General features: G+C 40.7%; 1 protein-coding gene across 1 annotated transcript in view; it reads right to left on the reverse strand.

Annotated features, from left to right (window-relative positions):
• The window catches only part of LOC125254026 (arginine-glutamic acid dipeptide repeats protein-like), a 139,219-nt gene that overhangs the window by 63,839 nt on the left and 59,914 nt on the right, over positions 1-15,466 (reverse strand). Inside the window, 1 exon segment of the mRNA XM_048168380.1 lies at positions 4,768-4,838. Coding sequence (XP_048024337.1) covers positions 4,768-4,838 — 71 coding nt within the window.

Genomic DNA, 15,466 nt, shown 5'->3' on the forward strand with positions numbered 1-15,466 from the left:
CATTGGAAATCATGAGTTCTTTTTGATAATTGTATTGTACATCACACCTAATTAAATGTCCATAAGCACCAATACAGCGAGAAGAGCAGGGCATTTCTGCCTGCGGCCGAGCCCCCAGAGGCAAGCAGCAATCACTCCATTAGAGGCAGCGCTGCGCTGCAGCTGAGCTGGCCAATATCAGCAAATTAGTTTAGCCACGGGGATGGGGGAAGGGTGCCACGGCAACACACACCGACAACAACAGTGTCAGTCATCGGGCATATGCAGCCGGCCCAAATTAACAGGAGGAACAAGTGAGGGAGCAGACAGAGACAAAGAGGGTAGAGCTGGAGACTGTGATTGACTCGAGGATAAACGCTTGCGCTGTTTATGATCGATTCGGTGCTGAATTGTCTTTGTGTCTGAGCAACCCCTGAGAGATCTTTCTCTTTCTGTCTCACCTCTTCTCCTCAAAGCCGACAATGTCTCAAGGCTGTTTCCAGCCAATAGAGTGTCAACAGGACTCGCTGCATAGCTGCTTTTCCTATTAGCAACAGATACTTAACCGAATGTGTTACCCTCATCACATTAATACAGCGTATGTCTTATGCATGGCACTAATGGGCTGAGGCTGTAAAATAAATACACAGAGGCTGTCCGTGTCCTTGAAATCAGTATGCACCGCTGGCTTTTAGACACACAAAATGGTGCTGGGCTAACAGCGGGCCATTATCATACCTGAGCTGAAGGAAAGTCCAGTACTGTAGGAGATACAAGTACAGCTCGTCTCTACTTGAGAAAGACAAATCTTCAAAACTACACAAGATTATGTTTAAACAATATATTTTAAAAGAGCAATAAAATCTTACTATGATATCTTGCTGTTTTAACTATTTAAAGGTCCCGTTCTTCGTGATCCCATGTTTCAAACTTTAGTTAGTGTGTAATGTTGTTGTTAGAGTATAAATAAAATCTGTACAATTTTAAAGCTCAAAGTTCAATGCCAAGCGAGATATTTTATTTAACAGAAGTCGCCTACATCGAACGGCCAGTTTGGACTACATCCCTCTACTTCCTTCTTTAATGACGTCACTAAAACAGTTTTTTGACTAACCTCCGCCCACAGGAATACACAAGAGTTGCGTTTGTAGAGTGCGTTTGTCGCCATGTCGTCGAAAGGCTGTTATTTTCATCCCGCAGTCCAATCACCGGGTCTGATTCCGGCTCAAATTGCTCGTTACGTATTTCTGAAGGAGGGACTTCATAGAACAAGGAAGTCATCAGCCCGTTTTTATGACAGTGGAAACAGCGGTATACAGATAAGTAAATTATGTGAAAAATACTGTTTTTTTTTACACGCGAAACATGAACACATGTTATATTGCACACTATAAACACAATCAAAGCTTCAAAAAACCACGAAAAACGGGACCTTTAAGTATAATTATTAAAATTAAAAATAAAAATAAATATATATATACCTACCTGTAATGGTGAAGCTGAATTTTCAGCAGCTTTACTCTAGTCTTTAGGTGTCACATGATCCGTCAGAAATCATTATAATATGCTGATTTGGTTCTCAAGAAACATATCAATGTTGTAAAAAAAATAAAAAAAATAAAATAAATTGTGCTGCGTTATACTTGTGGAAAGTGATATTTTTTCCCCAGGATTTTTTGATGAATATAAAGTTCAATACAACAGCATTTATTTGAAATGGAAATCTTTTTCAAAATTATAAATGTTGCAATAAACAAAAATTGCACACACTCAAATACACAGGGCTTTCATTCTTACTAAGGCAAGTGTGCGCTTGCGTGAATGTAAAAGATGGCGAGATGGACAGAAGATATACACATGGCAGCAACTTACAATATTCCCACCCCTTCTTCCCCTAGCTAATCTCTTTTATTCTGTCTTTACCACATAAATGTTTACACAAGCTGAGGGGAGTTCAGTCAGCTGTGCCTTAATCACAGTGTGTGTATGAGGGGGTGACCGTGTGTGCTCGCAAACAAGGGTGGAGGCACCTGTCTTTGTACATCTTTAAGCCCGTTTAAGCAGGAGGCTCATTCAGAATATCAATATGATTGAGAGGGAAAAGGAAAAGGTTGAGTGAAAAGCGTGTCAATTAATAGTCTAATTTAGACTGAGTGAAGGGTGGAAACATCACTCTGACACTGTGAAGGTCTGTGGGTGTGTGTACATCAAGATACAAATGCACACACACACACCACTAAGAGATCTCATCGTGCAAAGTGGGCGGAGGGATTGATTGCAGCATGCAGGTTTTCTCTGCGGTGCTAACTGGATTCCCAGGTCATTAGATAAAGTACACGGGGTGACGTTGTTCAACCCTTAAGACTAGAGGAGAACCATATTAATGAGGTTGTTTTGCCAGAAGCGAGGCAATTTCCTCACCTCACGGCAGAAGAGGGTCACTGAGAGAGAGGCTCACGTGACGCTGCAAGAAACAGAAGCTCTCGAACACACGATAGCAAAAATACGGCTAAAGCGGACTGCGAGACGACCACAGAAACCCGTCCTCCAGAGAGCCATGATTGCTACGCATGTAATGAATTCACTTTATTATGTAGAACCACTCTGTAAATCCGCTAATGCTGGAACCTTTCCGATATCCTCATTTACCATTATGGCTCGCTATCCCTTTCTGCCCTCCTCAATGCAAGTGAATGAATCAACCCAGCGTTAAAAGCTAAGAAAGGAAGAGAATGCAAGAGAAGGGATGTCAATGAGGGGGGTGAGGGGGGTCAGGGCAATTGACCTTAAGGCTTTTCTACCATTTCAGTGGACAGATGCTCGCAACCCAATTAAGAGGAGAGGGGTGACAGCAGGTGCTCAGAGGTGAGCGGAGCTGTAGCTGCACATCCATTACACTTGTTTCAACTGAACTGAACATTGCCACAGCCATGAAACACACATATTCCACGTTGATAAACAAAAGCAGTGCATTTACTAAGAATGTGCAAAATTGGCTAATCTTCAAAAATAAAAAACACAGGGTATTATATATATATATATATATATATATATATATATATATACACACACACACATATACACACACACACAAACACATTATTATATTGTTGTTCATTACCACGGCAACAACTTGTGTGTCCTGGTTTGAATGTGCTTCTCCTATATGAAAAGTATCTGTACACATGACGGGCGGCAAAATTGCAAGACAACTATAGTGTGTATGTGTAGTGACAACTATACATTATTTAATCGTATTTTCTTATTGTTAGGATGTTGATATAGCAACTTTTCAAGTGTAAAGTAAGTTTCATTCATAATGTTTCTCCTTTAATCCAATATAAAATTTCATACTGTATTGTCCCTCATAACCGGTAGTATAACAGAGAGATACACATAAGACTCCTAGTTGACCTCACTAATTGGCTACCCAAAAACTGACTAGTTGTCCATTGTGACCCATCCCTAGCAATTACAAGACAAACCAGTATCCAAACAACTTCATGGCAAACAACATGGATTAAGGCAGTAATTAGATGGATTAAGGCAGTAAACGCTAGAAAGGAGGGCCAGTAAAGTCTTGTGACATTTACAGCCATCAGACAAAGACCCCTATATCTTGCACTTAATCAAGGTGAAGATAATCACAAAACATACTATATGTTATTCTTGGCAAGAGCAAGATTCTGCTGCCCTCAGCACTCTTCCAAGCAATCCGATTACAGGCTGCTTGGATGCCCGGGCTCTGGCACGCTCTCCCCTACCTACCCTCCCTTCCTCTGCACATCCTTCTCACTCATCCAGCCAGCCCTGAACCCCCCACTTCAGCTCCTGCGGCTGTCATAAGCCAGCCTGCCCTGTGTCCACCCCCTCCCATCAGCACCTTAGCTGTTCAGTACCATTAACAAAGCCTCATGGGTCTTCCTCTACACACTCTACAAGGGGGGTGGCGGGCAAGCCGAAGGACCTCTTGGCTAATTGTGTCCTGCTGTGGGGAAATAGCCATCAGAAAAGCCATAATGTGCTTATTTACTTGTGACATAACGTTATCTCAACATAGTGACCCATCAAATGTGGCACCCATGGAAGAAAAAAAAAATGCAGTTGTCTGCAGTTGCTGGGGGAAATAAATCATGGAAATATATTAGCTTAATAAAGCAGATTGAATCTGAGGTGATTTTGCTCTCTGATCAATGTGTCCTTTGAAGATTCAAGCTTTTTAGGTAGCAGATTAATAATCTATATAAAAAGCGTCAGTAAAGAGCGGATCAAGTGGCGAGAACTACGATCTGCAAAAGGAGTTTTTATTTCCCTTTCTCTTGCTTTTTTAAATGGATCAATTAACGGCATGTAAAACCAAGCTGGCGCTACAACGTAAACATGTGTGAGCTAGACGAGGCTTTGTAGAGAATATCTGGTGCTCCGCTTCACACAAGCTAATTAAACTTGTAAATCTCAGTGTTGCAGGCTGATTTTCCTATAGAGTAAAAACACAGGCATTAAAAGTAGAAAAAAAAAGCCAACTGTCAGCACAATTCATTTCCAAAAAACACTCATAAGCCTGGTTAACCAAGTGTACAGGAAAATCTGAAGGTATGAAACTTAATTTTCAACAGTGTAGCAAAATCGCGCCTGGACATCAACAGCAACTGGCCATCTTCCTTATTTGATGTGACGTATAGAAAAAGATAACAAATGAAACAATGGCAAGACGGTTACATAAGGGCTGGCGGAGAGGGAGCCTTGATCTGGACAGATGAGGGGGAAGGAAAAGCCGAGTCAACTCACCAGCTTGAAGTCCTGAATGCTACAGATGAAGTAGGGCGTGTTCGGCCGTCGGCTCTCTATGTACACACAATCTGTGAGGATAACAAACAAGAGTGTTACCAACATCATCTAGACTGTCAGATAGGATCTCAATGATCTTAATTTCTCAAAAAATCTGTTTCCCTTTGTAAAACACAACTGGAATGCAAGTAATAGGATTAAAGGGCTTTTGAATGCAGGACAGTCCGCCCTTTCCAGAATAAACATCAAGGGGAGTCTGAGAAAGAAGGTCAGTATTGTTCTAACAATTATGTGATGGCAGGGGTTTTTGTAGAGAAGAAAACAATAACCAAACACAAGAGACAATGTGAAGCTGATACGAGGCAAAACGTATCCTAAATTACACAAAAATGACGTAACTTTTCCTCCTCTAAACTGAAGCTGAGCAGAGGGCCTCTGTGTTTAAATTAAATGTGACTGGTGGTATGGCCAGGTCATGAACCTTTGTCTCCTTAACAAAAACATTCACACTGCACAGCCCCAACAAGAGAAAGCAGCTTCAGCTAAGGAGACGCACATACACGCACACACACTTCCTTCCTCTGCGGTCAATCTGCCAAACATTTGTAGAGTGCGGGGGATGAAAAGATCACCCTCTTGTTCCACCCGCTTCTCCGCAGAGAGACAATCTGAGGCGCTCTTGAAATGGAAAATACTTCAGTGCCGTGCTGTGCCGACATCAAAATTACTGTAAGTTATTTGGGGGGGAAAAAAACCTGATGTCTGTTTAAAAGAAAGGGAGTGTTCGAGCCGTTTGCAAGATAAGAATCTTATTTACACAGAAGAATGAGCCTCCAGTTTGAAGACAAGCATTCTTTGATAGTTCAAATGTGTTGAGAACACAAAGAGGGCTGTGCTCGGCTGCTTGGATCACCCTCTGTCAGACTCTGAGGTGCCAGCCACCGCTCCATTCAAAACACTCATTACATTACATTGCTATTTCACACTACAAATCCATTTTACACTGGCACCCAAGCCGGTATTTGTGTTACCTATACCTGCACAGTTCAGCTTGAGATTGGGTGATGGGGTTGCTGTGGTTTCAAGTCAACATGAAATCAAAACTGACCTTTTTTTTTTTTTTTTTTGGTACCTTAATAGACATTCCTAGTGCCAAATTCATCCGTTCACATTATTCTAAGTCTTTATAAACTTTAATCAAAAATGTACTAACTTGCTCCACCTCTGAAATGACTTTACTTTTTTGATGACATCACCTAGGCCATCCAGTCTATTAGATAATGTTAAACAGCTGACAAGCATTTTTGCATTCAAGTCTGACTACTAAATTTGTGTTGGGACATGCCACTTTTCACAATCCAATCAGCTTCCAGGTCTCACTGTTTATTTTTTTCCTCATTGAATGTACTGTTTCAGACAAAAAAAAAGTCACTGTAAAAACTAAAACGGCTCACAAATGCCATTGCATATTGACTTTAACCTACAAATAATTAATGCCTAATGACCTAGGTGGCGTCATCAGAGGCGGAGCAAGTTATTAAATTGCATTTCTGATGACATCACCAAGGCCATAAGATAATATCTATCAGATAACCAATATCCAAGTAGCTATTTCACATTCAAGTCTGGCCGACTTCAATTAAGGACCGCCCACTTTCCATGATCCAATCAACTGGTCACAAATGCCATTTCATGTTGACTTAAGAGCAATTTAAAAATGTAAAACGGTTGACTTAATTTTAAAAGCAGAAATCAAACAGCTCTTAGGTCATAAATCATATGTTAACATTAATATAATGCTAAAATACAAATTAACAATTTCTTTAACAGCTAAACTCAAGGACTTAGCAAATAGGATGTTAAAAAAAATGGCTTATCAGAAAGCTGGATTCAAAAGTCATAACAGATTCCCGAACCCATGATTCATTCACACTTCCAGGCTCGTAAACAAAGGCCATGCCGCATGTTAAAAACACAAGTCGTGCACTAACAAGCAAGGGCAACTCCACCATCTTGTCTCTAGTTCGCTAAATTCATAAGCAACACTCGTGTGTGTTGATGATGGGGTTGAGCCTCTCAGTTCCCGGCAGCCATATCTGAACACACAGCTTCTGGAGCGTGGCACAAACACACTCTCACACCATGGCGAGGATAGCAGCCTGTGTGTGTGTGTCATCGCTCTAAGCGCAGATCTGGAGATGCTAGAAGTCTTTGTGTCTCTGTAGTGCTAAAACTGCATGGAGATAAATGTTTATCTGAACGCTTTAGTATTCCAGGGATGAATTCACGTAGCGTGGGCTGAGGCGGCTAAAAGCTACTACTAACAAAAGGAGAGCGATTCCGTTCCAGCCTTCTTAGTGCACATCATCTTTTATTTATTTGTTTTGCCTGGTGCCGTTATTGATCTTGTTGCGTTTATCTGTTCAATGCAGCAGGCGGAATAAAGATATTTAATAGGCTGAGCACATTGTAAACCATTCGATGGGGGAAGGGGGGGGGGGGGGTTGTTAAGAATGCAAGGGGGCCATTTTGAGTGGGTTGCATGTGTGACAGGAAAGGCTTGTTATCAGAGCCCGTCCGCACAGAGTATTCTAAGGCTTTATAGTGTGTTAGTGGGGTGGGCTGAGCTCTGCCCGTCTGTTTCTACCTGTGCTCATCCTCTCATTTACCAGATAACGTAAGAGAATATATCCATCAGTGCAGTGACTGACAGCCTTCCACGAAGGGGGAGGGGAGGCTGAAGAACAAAAGAGACAAATCTCAATGAAATGAGATGACATGTTTCAGAACATCCCAGGCGGTGTTGAGAGGGATTTACCTTTGAGAATTGCGGCTTATAGTCTCTTAACCCGGCTGGTAGATTCATTTAGAGGAAATGGATTCCCAACATACTGACAAGGCAATAGATATCTCTGCTGTGAGCAGTAAGAAAAATACTGAGGTATAAAGGTCTGGTTTAAAATTCTTTCTAGGGGTAAATGAAGCTGTAAATGTGACTTTAGCCTATTTTTTGGCAATAAAGCAAAGGCAAAATCTTTATTTTTCACCATTTATGTTTTTTTTTTTAAATAATTAAAAAGGGATAGTTCACCCAAAAATGGGTCATCATTAACTCACCCTCAAGTTGTTCCAAACCTGTATGAATTTCTTTCTTCTGGTCAACACAGAAGAAAATATTTTGAAGAACATGGGTAATAAAAGAGTTGATGGTCCCCATTTACTTCCATAGTATGGAAAAAAAAAAATACTATGGAAGTCAATGAGGTCCATCAACTGACATATTTTCTTTTGTGTTCAGCAGAAGACAGATATTCATTCAGGTTTGGAACAACTTGAGAGTGAGTAAATGAGAGAATTTTAATTTCTCACTATCCCTTTAAGAATGATATTTAATCATTTTTAATTTCTCCAATATTAAACAAAATTAAGTATAACCAAAACAACATGGTCACATTTATCATTGCTTAGCTTTATTTCCAAAATCCAGTCATTTTAACAGGAATCCACACGATTGGGAATTTCACGTGAGCGCAAAAGATTTCTCCATGCAGATTTTGCATCGGGTTCAACTTGGTCGCACAGATTCGCTGCTCTGGCCAATAGAAAGCTGCTTGGTTTGAAAGTGACTTTTGTCTGAGCTGTGCTCCATACATCTCTACACCACTGATATTAGATAATGGACCTTTTGTGCCCTTAAAATGTAGCTAATGTGGACGCACATTAACATTGTGACTTAAGTTTAAATCAAAGACGTTATTAATGCCACCGTTTGCAGTCTCAAAATGTGATAACATTTTTTTGCCAAATAATAAAGCAACTGTGATGTGTCAATATTTTAAAACAGACAGAAGAATCATTTCTAAAGTCTGCAAAAAACAGCCAAGAAAATGTGTTTTTAAAACAACCCAAAAGGTACTTTTCCCACCCATCTGTGAAACTCGTTTCCAAACAAAAGGTCCTTGGGAAATAAATTGTGTTTAATATTTTACAATAATGACAGTCCTCACTGGCCGTGGAGAGTTGCGAGGCTGTAATTTGTGCTGTTTTTTGAGAGCGGACCTTTAAGACTCCAATCTGTTCAGCTGCGTTCCAGCCATTTTGTGCTTTTAGAGAAGCCCCTCTCCATCAGAGAGTGAGCAGGCAGAGAAAAAAGGGAAAGAGACCGAAAGAAAAAGAGAGAGAGGAGTGTCTGGGGGAGGGGTGGATAGGATTTGAGGGGATGTGTGCTGTTCTAGGGGCTTTGTGGACTCCCAAATGCCTCCCACAGGCCACAGGTCGCATCTCTCTCTCTCTCTCAGTCTCTTTACCTGACTCTCTCACTCTCTCTTTTAGTGGCCTGAGGAGAACAGAAGGGTGGGGGCTTTGCAAACAGCACAGATCCATTATCGACCACTCCACTGGAGCAGCCTGGCCTCATCCTTAGATTGAGATTTATTGAGCTGAAGAAATAGTCCATCACACGCCGAGACGCGTTCACACACACGTGTACCTGTGCTTAAAGAAACTGACAAAACGCCCTAGCGGAAGATAGAAGTTGTTCTGTTTGCAGCTATTATTTCTTAATGTATTGTCACCCGTCACTTAGCAACATGAATATTCATGCAGAAAGGGAAGAGGGGTAGCACTCATCCAATCCTCCTCCTTTTCCGCCGAGGCTTATTGTTCACTCAGCCATTCTTCTAAACCGGTAAAGCGTAGCTAATTTAAAACACACCTTTACCGATGAAAGAGACCTGCCCTGCTTTCAGTGTCAATCCAGTTGCTGTTTTAATCCACTCCACCTCCACGGAGGAAGACAGACACACAAAGGCTAAAGCAAAATATTAATATTTCACAAGCGCTCAGCTGTTTCACTCAAAAGCGGAGCGGTGTTACTGTCGATAATACCTTCTGCTAGGTGACATCTTGGCTCATTGTTAAATGCAGATGTCCACTGTGGTCATGCTTATCTTGAAATTAAAGTAGCCAAGGAATGCAATAATGAAATGGTAGGGGGTTTGGTCCAGGTGCTGACTTCACACTCCACGTGTCGCATTCACACCTCTCTTCCTACATGACAGACAAGCGGCGAAGCATCGACCTGCACCACTTGTGTCACATCGTACTGGGAAGTACTTCAGTGCAGGTGCTTCAGCTGGCACCAATGCCCCGTGTCAGGAGGAACAGGTCGGTCTTAACCCTGCTCATCCAATTTACACTGCTACTCATTTCCTTCGCCTTGAGACCAGCAGCTTCAAACATTCATGCACAAACTTATTCTTCTCTTCTTCCATAACCACTCTGTCAAGTTTGCAATTTTTGCCCCATCTCATAGCAGGAGATAAATACCTTCGGCCCAAATTATCAAACCTTATGCAGCTTTGCCCTCAGAGTAGCAGGCAGGAAAAAGCTGACTCCCTCTGGGCCGGGAACAGAAGCCGTTTGACGAGTGTGGTACACTTAGTCTGAAGCAGCTTTCTAATTTGTAATTGGCAGGTGGTTCAATTTCACAAAAGCCTCTACAGTCTCCCTGTCATACAATGCTACATGGAGGGAAATTTCAGAATAGATCTGGCTCTTTTATTTCCAGCTATCGGCTTGGTACGGATTTCTCTGCACACTGTTTGAAATGTTGTAAAGGAAGAATTTTGGTGACACTTAAGCCTTTTATTTTGGAAAGAAAAAAACTTGACATATGGGGGTTTAAAACGAAGAAACAAACAAAAGCGGCTAACAATACATGACTGTTTGTATATCTTAACGTAAATGTATTGTGTTCAACACTGTGCTATTATGCATAGCGAGTCAATCATAACAGAGTTAGTTTACCTATAGAAATATTAAAAGACACAGAAACAAAACAACTTGTTTTAAGTGTCAGATATAGGGATGCACCAATATTTAATTTCCTGTTGATATGATAAGCCATTATTTTTCATGTTAGGGTTGATAAAGAAAGTCAATATTAATTTTAAATATTAAAATATAAATATATAATATTTACATATAAAAATATATGTATACTATTGTTTAAAATTAAACATTAATATCAATCGTTTTAATAGCTACAAGTGAATTGAATATGAAAAAATGGATAATTTTGGAGATCTGCTAAAGATTACAGTTAACAGTTACTAAATTAAAGGGTTAGTTCACCCAAAAATGAGAATTCTGTCATAAATTACTCACCATGTCGTCCCAAAACAGTAAGACCTTCATTCATCTTCTGAACAAAAATTAAGATATTTTTGATGAAATCCGTGAGCTTTCTGACCTCCGATAGACTGCAACGTTATTACCACCTTCAAGGCCCAGAAAGGTAGTAAAGCCTTAATGTTATGAAGCAACGAGAATACTTTGTGTGCAAAAAACAAAGATGATGTGTTCCGAAGATGAACGAAAGCGAAGGTCTTACAGGTTTGGAATGACATGAGGTCGAGTAATAAATAACAGAATTCTCATTTTTGGGTGAACTAAGTGAGCGTTAGATGATGGCAAACAATTCTGCATCCACATTTCTTCTATTTTTACATTTTAGATTTAAAAATGTTCAATATAAAAAAATAAAACAAAGAAATCAATAAACAATGTGGTACAGATGCATCCTTAACTCAGACTGAGGGTCACAAACTAAATTATGACCTTTCTGGCAAAAAAAAATCCTTAACATGAGTGACCCTCAGGGGAAAAATAAATGCTACAAGAGTTTAAAATGTGGCCCATTTAATTGAACCCATTTGATGATTTGATTTAAACGGCAAAGCTTCTGTTCTCCACTTCAAGACAAGGATATGAGGGTCTCCTTGTCGCCTGCTCTGCCTCCGCCTGCTTTTCATCTCCCATCTCTCTTTCTGTCTGTCTAAATCTTGAGACAGCTGGAAGCAGAGTGGAAGACATGCATGGAAAAGTTGTCTCTCTACATGGGGTGATACTGTTGCTGTCTCCTCAGAAGAGCAACAGGGAGATGAAGACTGCTGCTTGATGACTCACTCAGGTGGTCAAATGCTGTTAGTCTCACCTCGCTGAATAATACATGACTCTAAGCCAAGAGAGAGCCTGGTTTCTTCCCCTGACAACAAACGGAGAAGTTTATTTCAGCAATGGCCCGAATGCTCTTTGCCAAAGTGGTGCATGTCCATTTTCACCCCACCAAGTGTATTGTGTGTTCATTCTTGTCTGTGTTCCAGGGAAAGATCTGAAGCTTTGTTCGCTTGTTAGTGTTTCTATAACCTCTCTCTACTGTATCCACTGACAAACATGAAACGTACACCGAGCCACTAATCAGGCAAAATTGTGAGCAGACAAAGAACCTGTTTTGAAATGACATTGACGAGTTGACGAGGAACCACTCAGCTCTGTGTGGAGGTGAGGGTGATGTGTTCAAGCTCCTGGTGGAGATCTCAGCCGTACGGAAAAGACTGCAGTCTTTGGGTGGCTCCGTAATTTGGTGACAACTGTCCAGACACCAACAGGCAGCCAGGAGAGAGAAAGGCAGGCCATCGTCAGCGACGTACTCATCCCTACTCAACCTTTCGCAGATTCAACATCTAGACCTCCACCTCAATCGTAACCACAACAATAAGCTCTGTTCCAAAACTTAGTGAGCTATCTTGCCATCTACTTATACACAATCAGCTGCCTAAAGAAACCTCACAAGTGACTGAACTGGAACGTCACACAAATAGAACTCCTAATGTGATGCTTACAAGTTTACATGACTCAATTCCATAGTTGCGTCCCAAATGACACACTATACACTATGTACTCATAAGTGTAGTGTTTGAATTTTATAAGGTTATGAGTCTGGAAGCCCCATCCCTTCCGCAACGAAATTAATGCCGTGACAGTTGAGTGCATGAAGTGTCCAACATTCCACACTTCATTTTTTTCTGATAATTTAGTGCATCATCTGAGTACTTAAAGTCTACTTTTTCTTTTTGGAATTTTCGGTGTGAACACACTACTCGCACTATTTAGTGCATAAGCACGTGAATTGGGACGCACCTCATGTTTAATGTTAGCATGTTGCCAAGCTAACCACATGATAGCATGTGCAAATATTGGGTCTTTTTTTTTTTTTTTTTCTTCACTGACCTTGTCACAATACATTCTGGGCATCCTGGGATTGCCTACACTGAGAAGTATACAAGCAATACTGCCTTAGACATTAGATAGGAAAGTATCAATATCATTCTTCATTGTAATTTACAGAAAATGTAATAAATTAATGTTATTGATGTCTATCATTATTATTCTTGTTAATAAGAAATATTATTCAAATAAAACTGTAAATACAGAAAAAGTTCAAATGTAACTTGTTTAATTATCATCAATAATAATTGATTTTATTTCTAGTTATTTTTTATTATTATTAGTAATAATAAAAAAAAAGACAATAAAATTACTATATGGACTAATAAAAAACAACTCTCAGCTAATAATAAATATAGGGTATTAATTTGGAACAAATAATCATGCTGCTAACCTTTCTAAAACAGTGTTTTCATCAAGAGCGCACCTATGCCGCCTCAAAACGCTCTCTAGGTAGGCAGCTCACTTGGTTTTGGATGAGAGTTATAATGAGCACCATAAAGCCCACCCCAACCCTCAGCCGAGCCCACTGTGGACATTCACCTCTCTTTATTGTCAGAATTCTCATCACACGGGTGGGAGTGGTACTCATCCAGCCAATCCCGCTTGATGAGCTCTCCATTTTAAAAGCCAAATGGCAGCCAGGGAGACAAATTGCCGTCACAGTACAAGGACATTGGTGCGACTCCAGGTTGTAAAGACGGACTGCAGACAGCCACGGCCAGCTCGCAGAGGCCTGAGTATTGATCTCATGTGTGTATAATCTCGCGGCTGGATCCATAAGCTGCCTCTGTGTAGCGAATATCCGCAAAGCTACAGGGAGCATGGACACGAGAACGCCACTCAAAGGCCTGATCGATTCAGATGCTTTACTCTTCCTTCCATCCGAGCGGCCCTGTCTGCAATACAAATGCCTCTCCATCTCGCTCTCCCCATCCATATCACACTCACTCCTCTTCTCCTTCCCTTCCTTCCTCACTTAAGCACACTCAATCTCTCCAATGATGAGACTACGTGCCTTTTTTTTTTCTTTTTTTTTCTCTCGACATCCTAATAAACGCACACTAAGCTTGCTATAAAAACGTTAGAGGACAAAATATATGAGGGAGATCTCTGTGTTGGCTTTCAATATTACTTCCTCTTATCTAGTGTCATACGTGCACGCGGCCGACTCTCTCGAGCCACAAAAGCAATTATTGTCTTGTTTCAGTTCTTTCCCTTGATTACACTCTCTCTTTTTCCGTTGGCTTCTCACCGTTTTTAATACCCACTCCAAGGGTGGCCGGTTTTACATATTGTGTGTCACTAGACAAATATAAAAGGATTTAACATTTAGCAGAGTTTAATCCAGCACAGGCTTTGTGTCTACTTAAGCCGCCCGAATCAAATCTGATTGCAATAAGGCTGCAGCAACTGACCGCAAACCAAATTCATGCACATACAACGAGACCTGCACGATTAATCGAAATAAAACCGAAATTGTGATATGGCTTAGTGCAATTATGTAATCGCAAAGGCTGTGAATTAAATATATATATGCTGTGTAAGGCAAGTGAAATGAGCCTTTTACATGCAAGCAGCTCACGATCTGATGTTTTCAGTGTTTCAGAGCAGCGCGGTTCAAAGATTTTTATTTTACAGTGAAATATCACAATATTTTTTATGTTTTTATTTAATAATAACAATAATAAATAAGTTGTAAATATCAATAAACATTTACGTATATTCAAAAAAAAATTTCAAACTGTACAGCCCTACAAACAACATGCAGTTATACAAAACACAAAAATGTCTCTAAAGCATTAAAAGATCAGCTATATGATGTAGAGAACACTGAAAGTCAAATGAAAGGTTCGCTGTATAGATAGAATAATGCAAATTCTTAATCCTTGGATCCCTAAAACAACAAACAAGATCTACGGCGGTGCAATTAAAATCCATTCCTGCCTCTTTTTAAATAACTAAGGTGCAGCCATCTTCAAAAACATGGTGACATCCCTTTCTATTCTCTACTGCAGCACTGAAAAAAATCAACTAACATGCCTCAGACGAGTGTGATTCAATTCAATCTTATCTAAAGCAGAGCAGCAGTACTCTCCAAAACAGAGCAGGGAAGGGGTCTGCTGGGTTATTACCGAAAGATAGCTTCAGCAACTGTGTTTTCAAGGACCTTCAGCAGATAATACCTCCAACCTGATTCCACTGGGGCAATGGTGGGAGGAAGAAGAGGAGGAGGGGGGGGAAACCATCACACCATTCCCCACCTTCCCCCTCCAAGCAAACACATCTCTGCTAAGCAGAAGAGATGGAGTGGAGACATAAGATTGGAAATTACGCAAATGGCTATAATTTGACGTCTTCGCATTAAATAACTAAGCATACTGACTGACCTTTCAGTTGCTGCTAAATAAATGAAAGACACGGCGAGGATGATTTAGGACTACGGCAGCTGCGCTACGCAGCCGTGCTTTTGCCCTCCGCCTGAGTGTTGACATTTCCCCCCAGTCTCATGTACAACCAATTTCTAAACAGCAGGTGAAAGAGAGGCCATGTTTACAGCGCAGGAAAAGGTTATTGCTCTGGTCTAGGCTCAATCTCAGTGCCTAATAAAGACCTAATGTGGACCGTT

This window comes from Megalobrama amblycephala, linkage group LG19 (genome assembly GCF_018812025.1).
Source record: "Megalobrama amblycephala isolate DHTTF-2021 linkage group LG19, ASM1881202v1, whole genome shotgun sequence".
In the NCBI taxonomy this organism is placed as follows: domain Eukaryota; kingdom Metazoa; phylum Chordata; class Actinopteri; order Cypriniformes; family Xenocyprididae; genus Megalobrama; species Megalobrama amblycephala.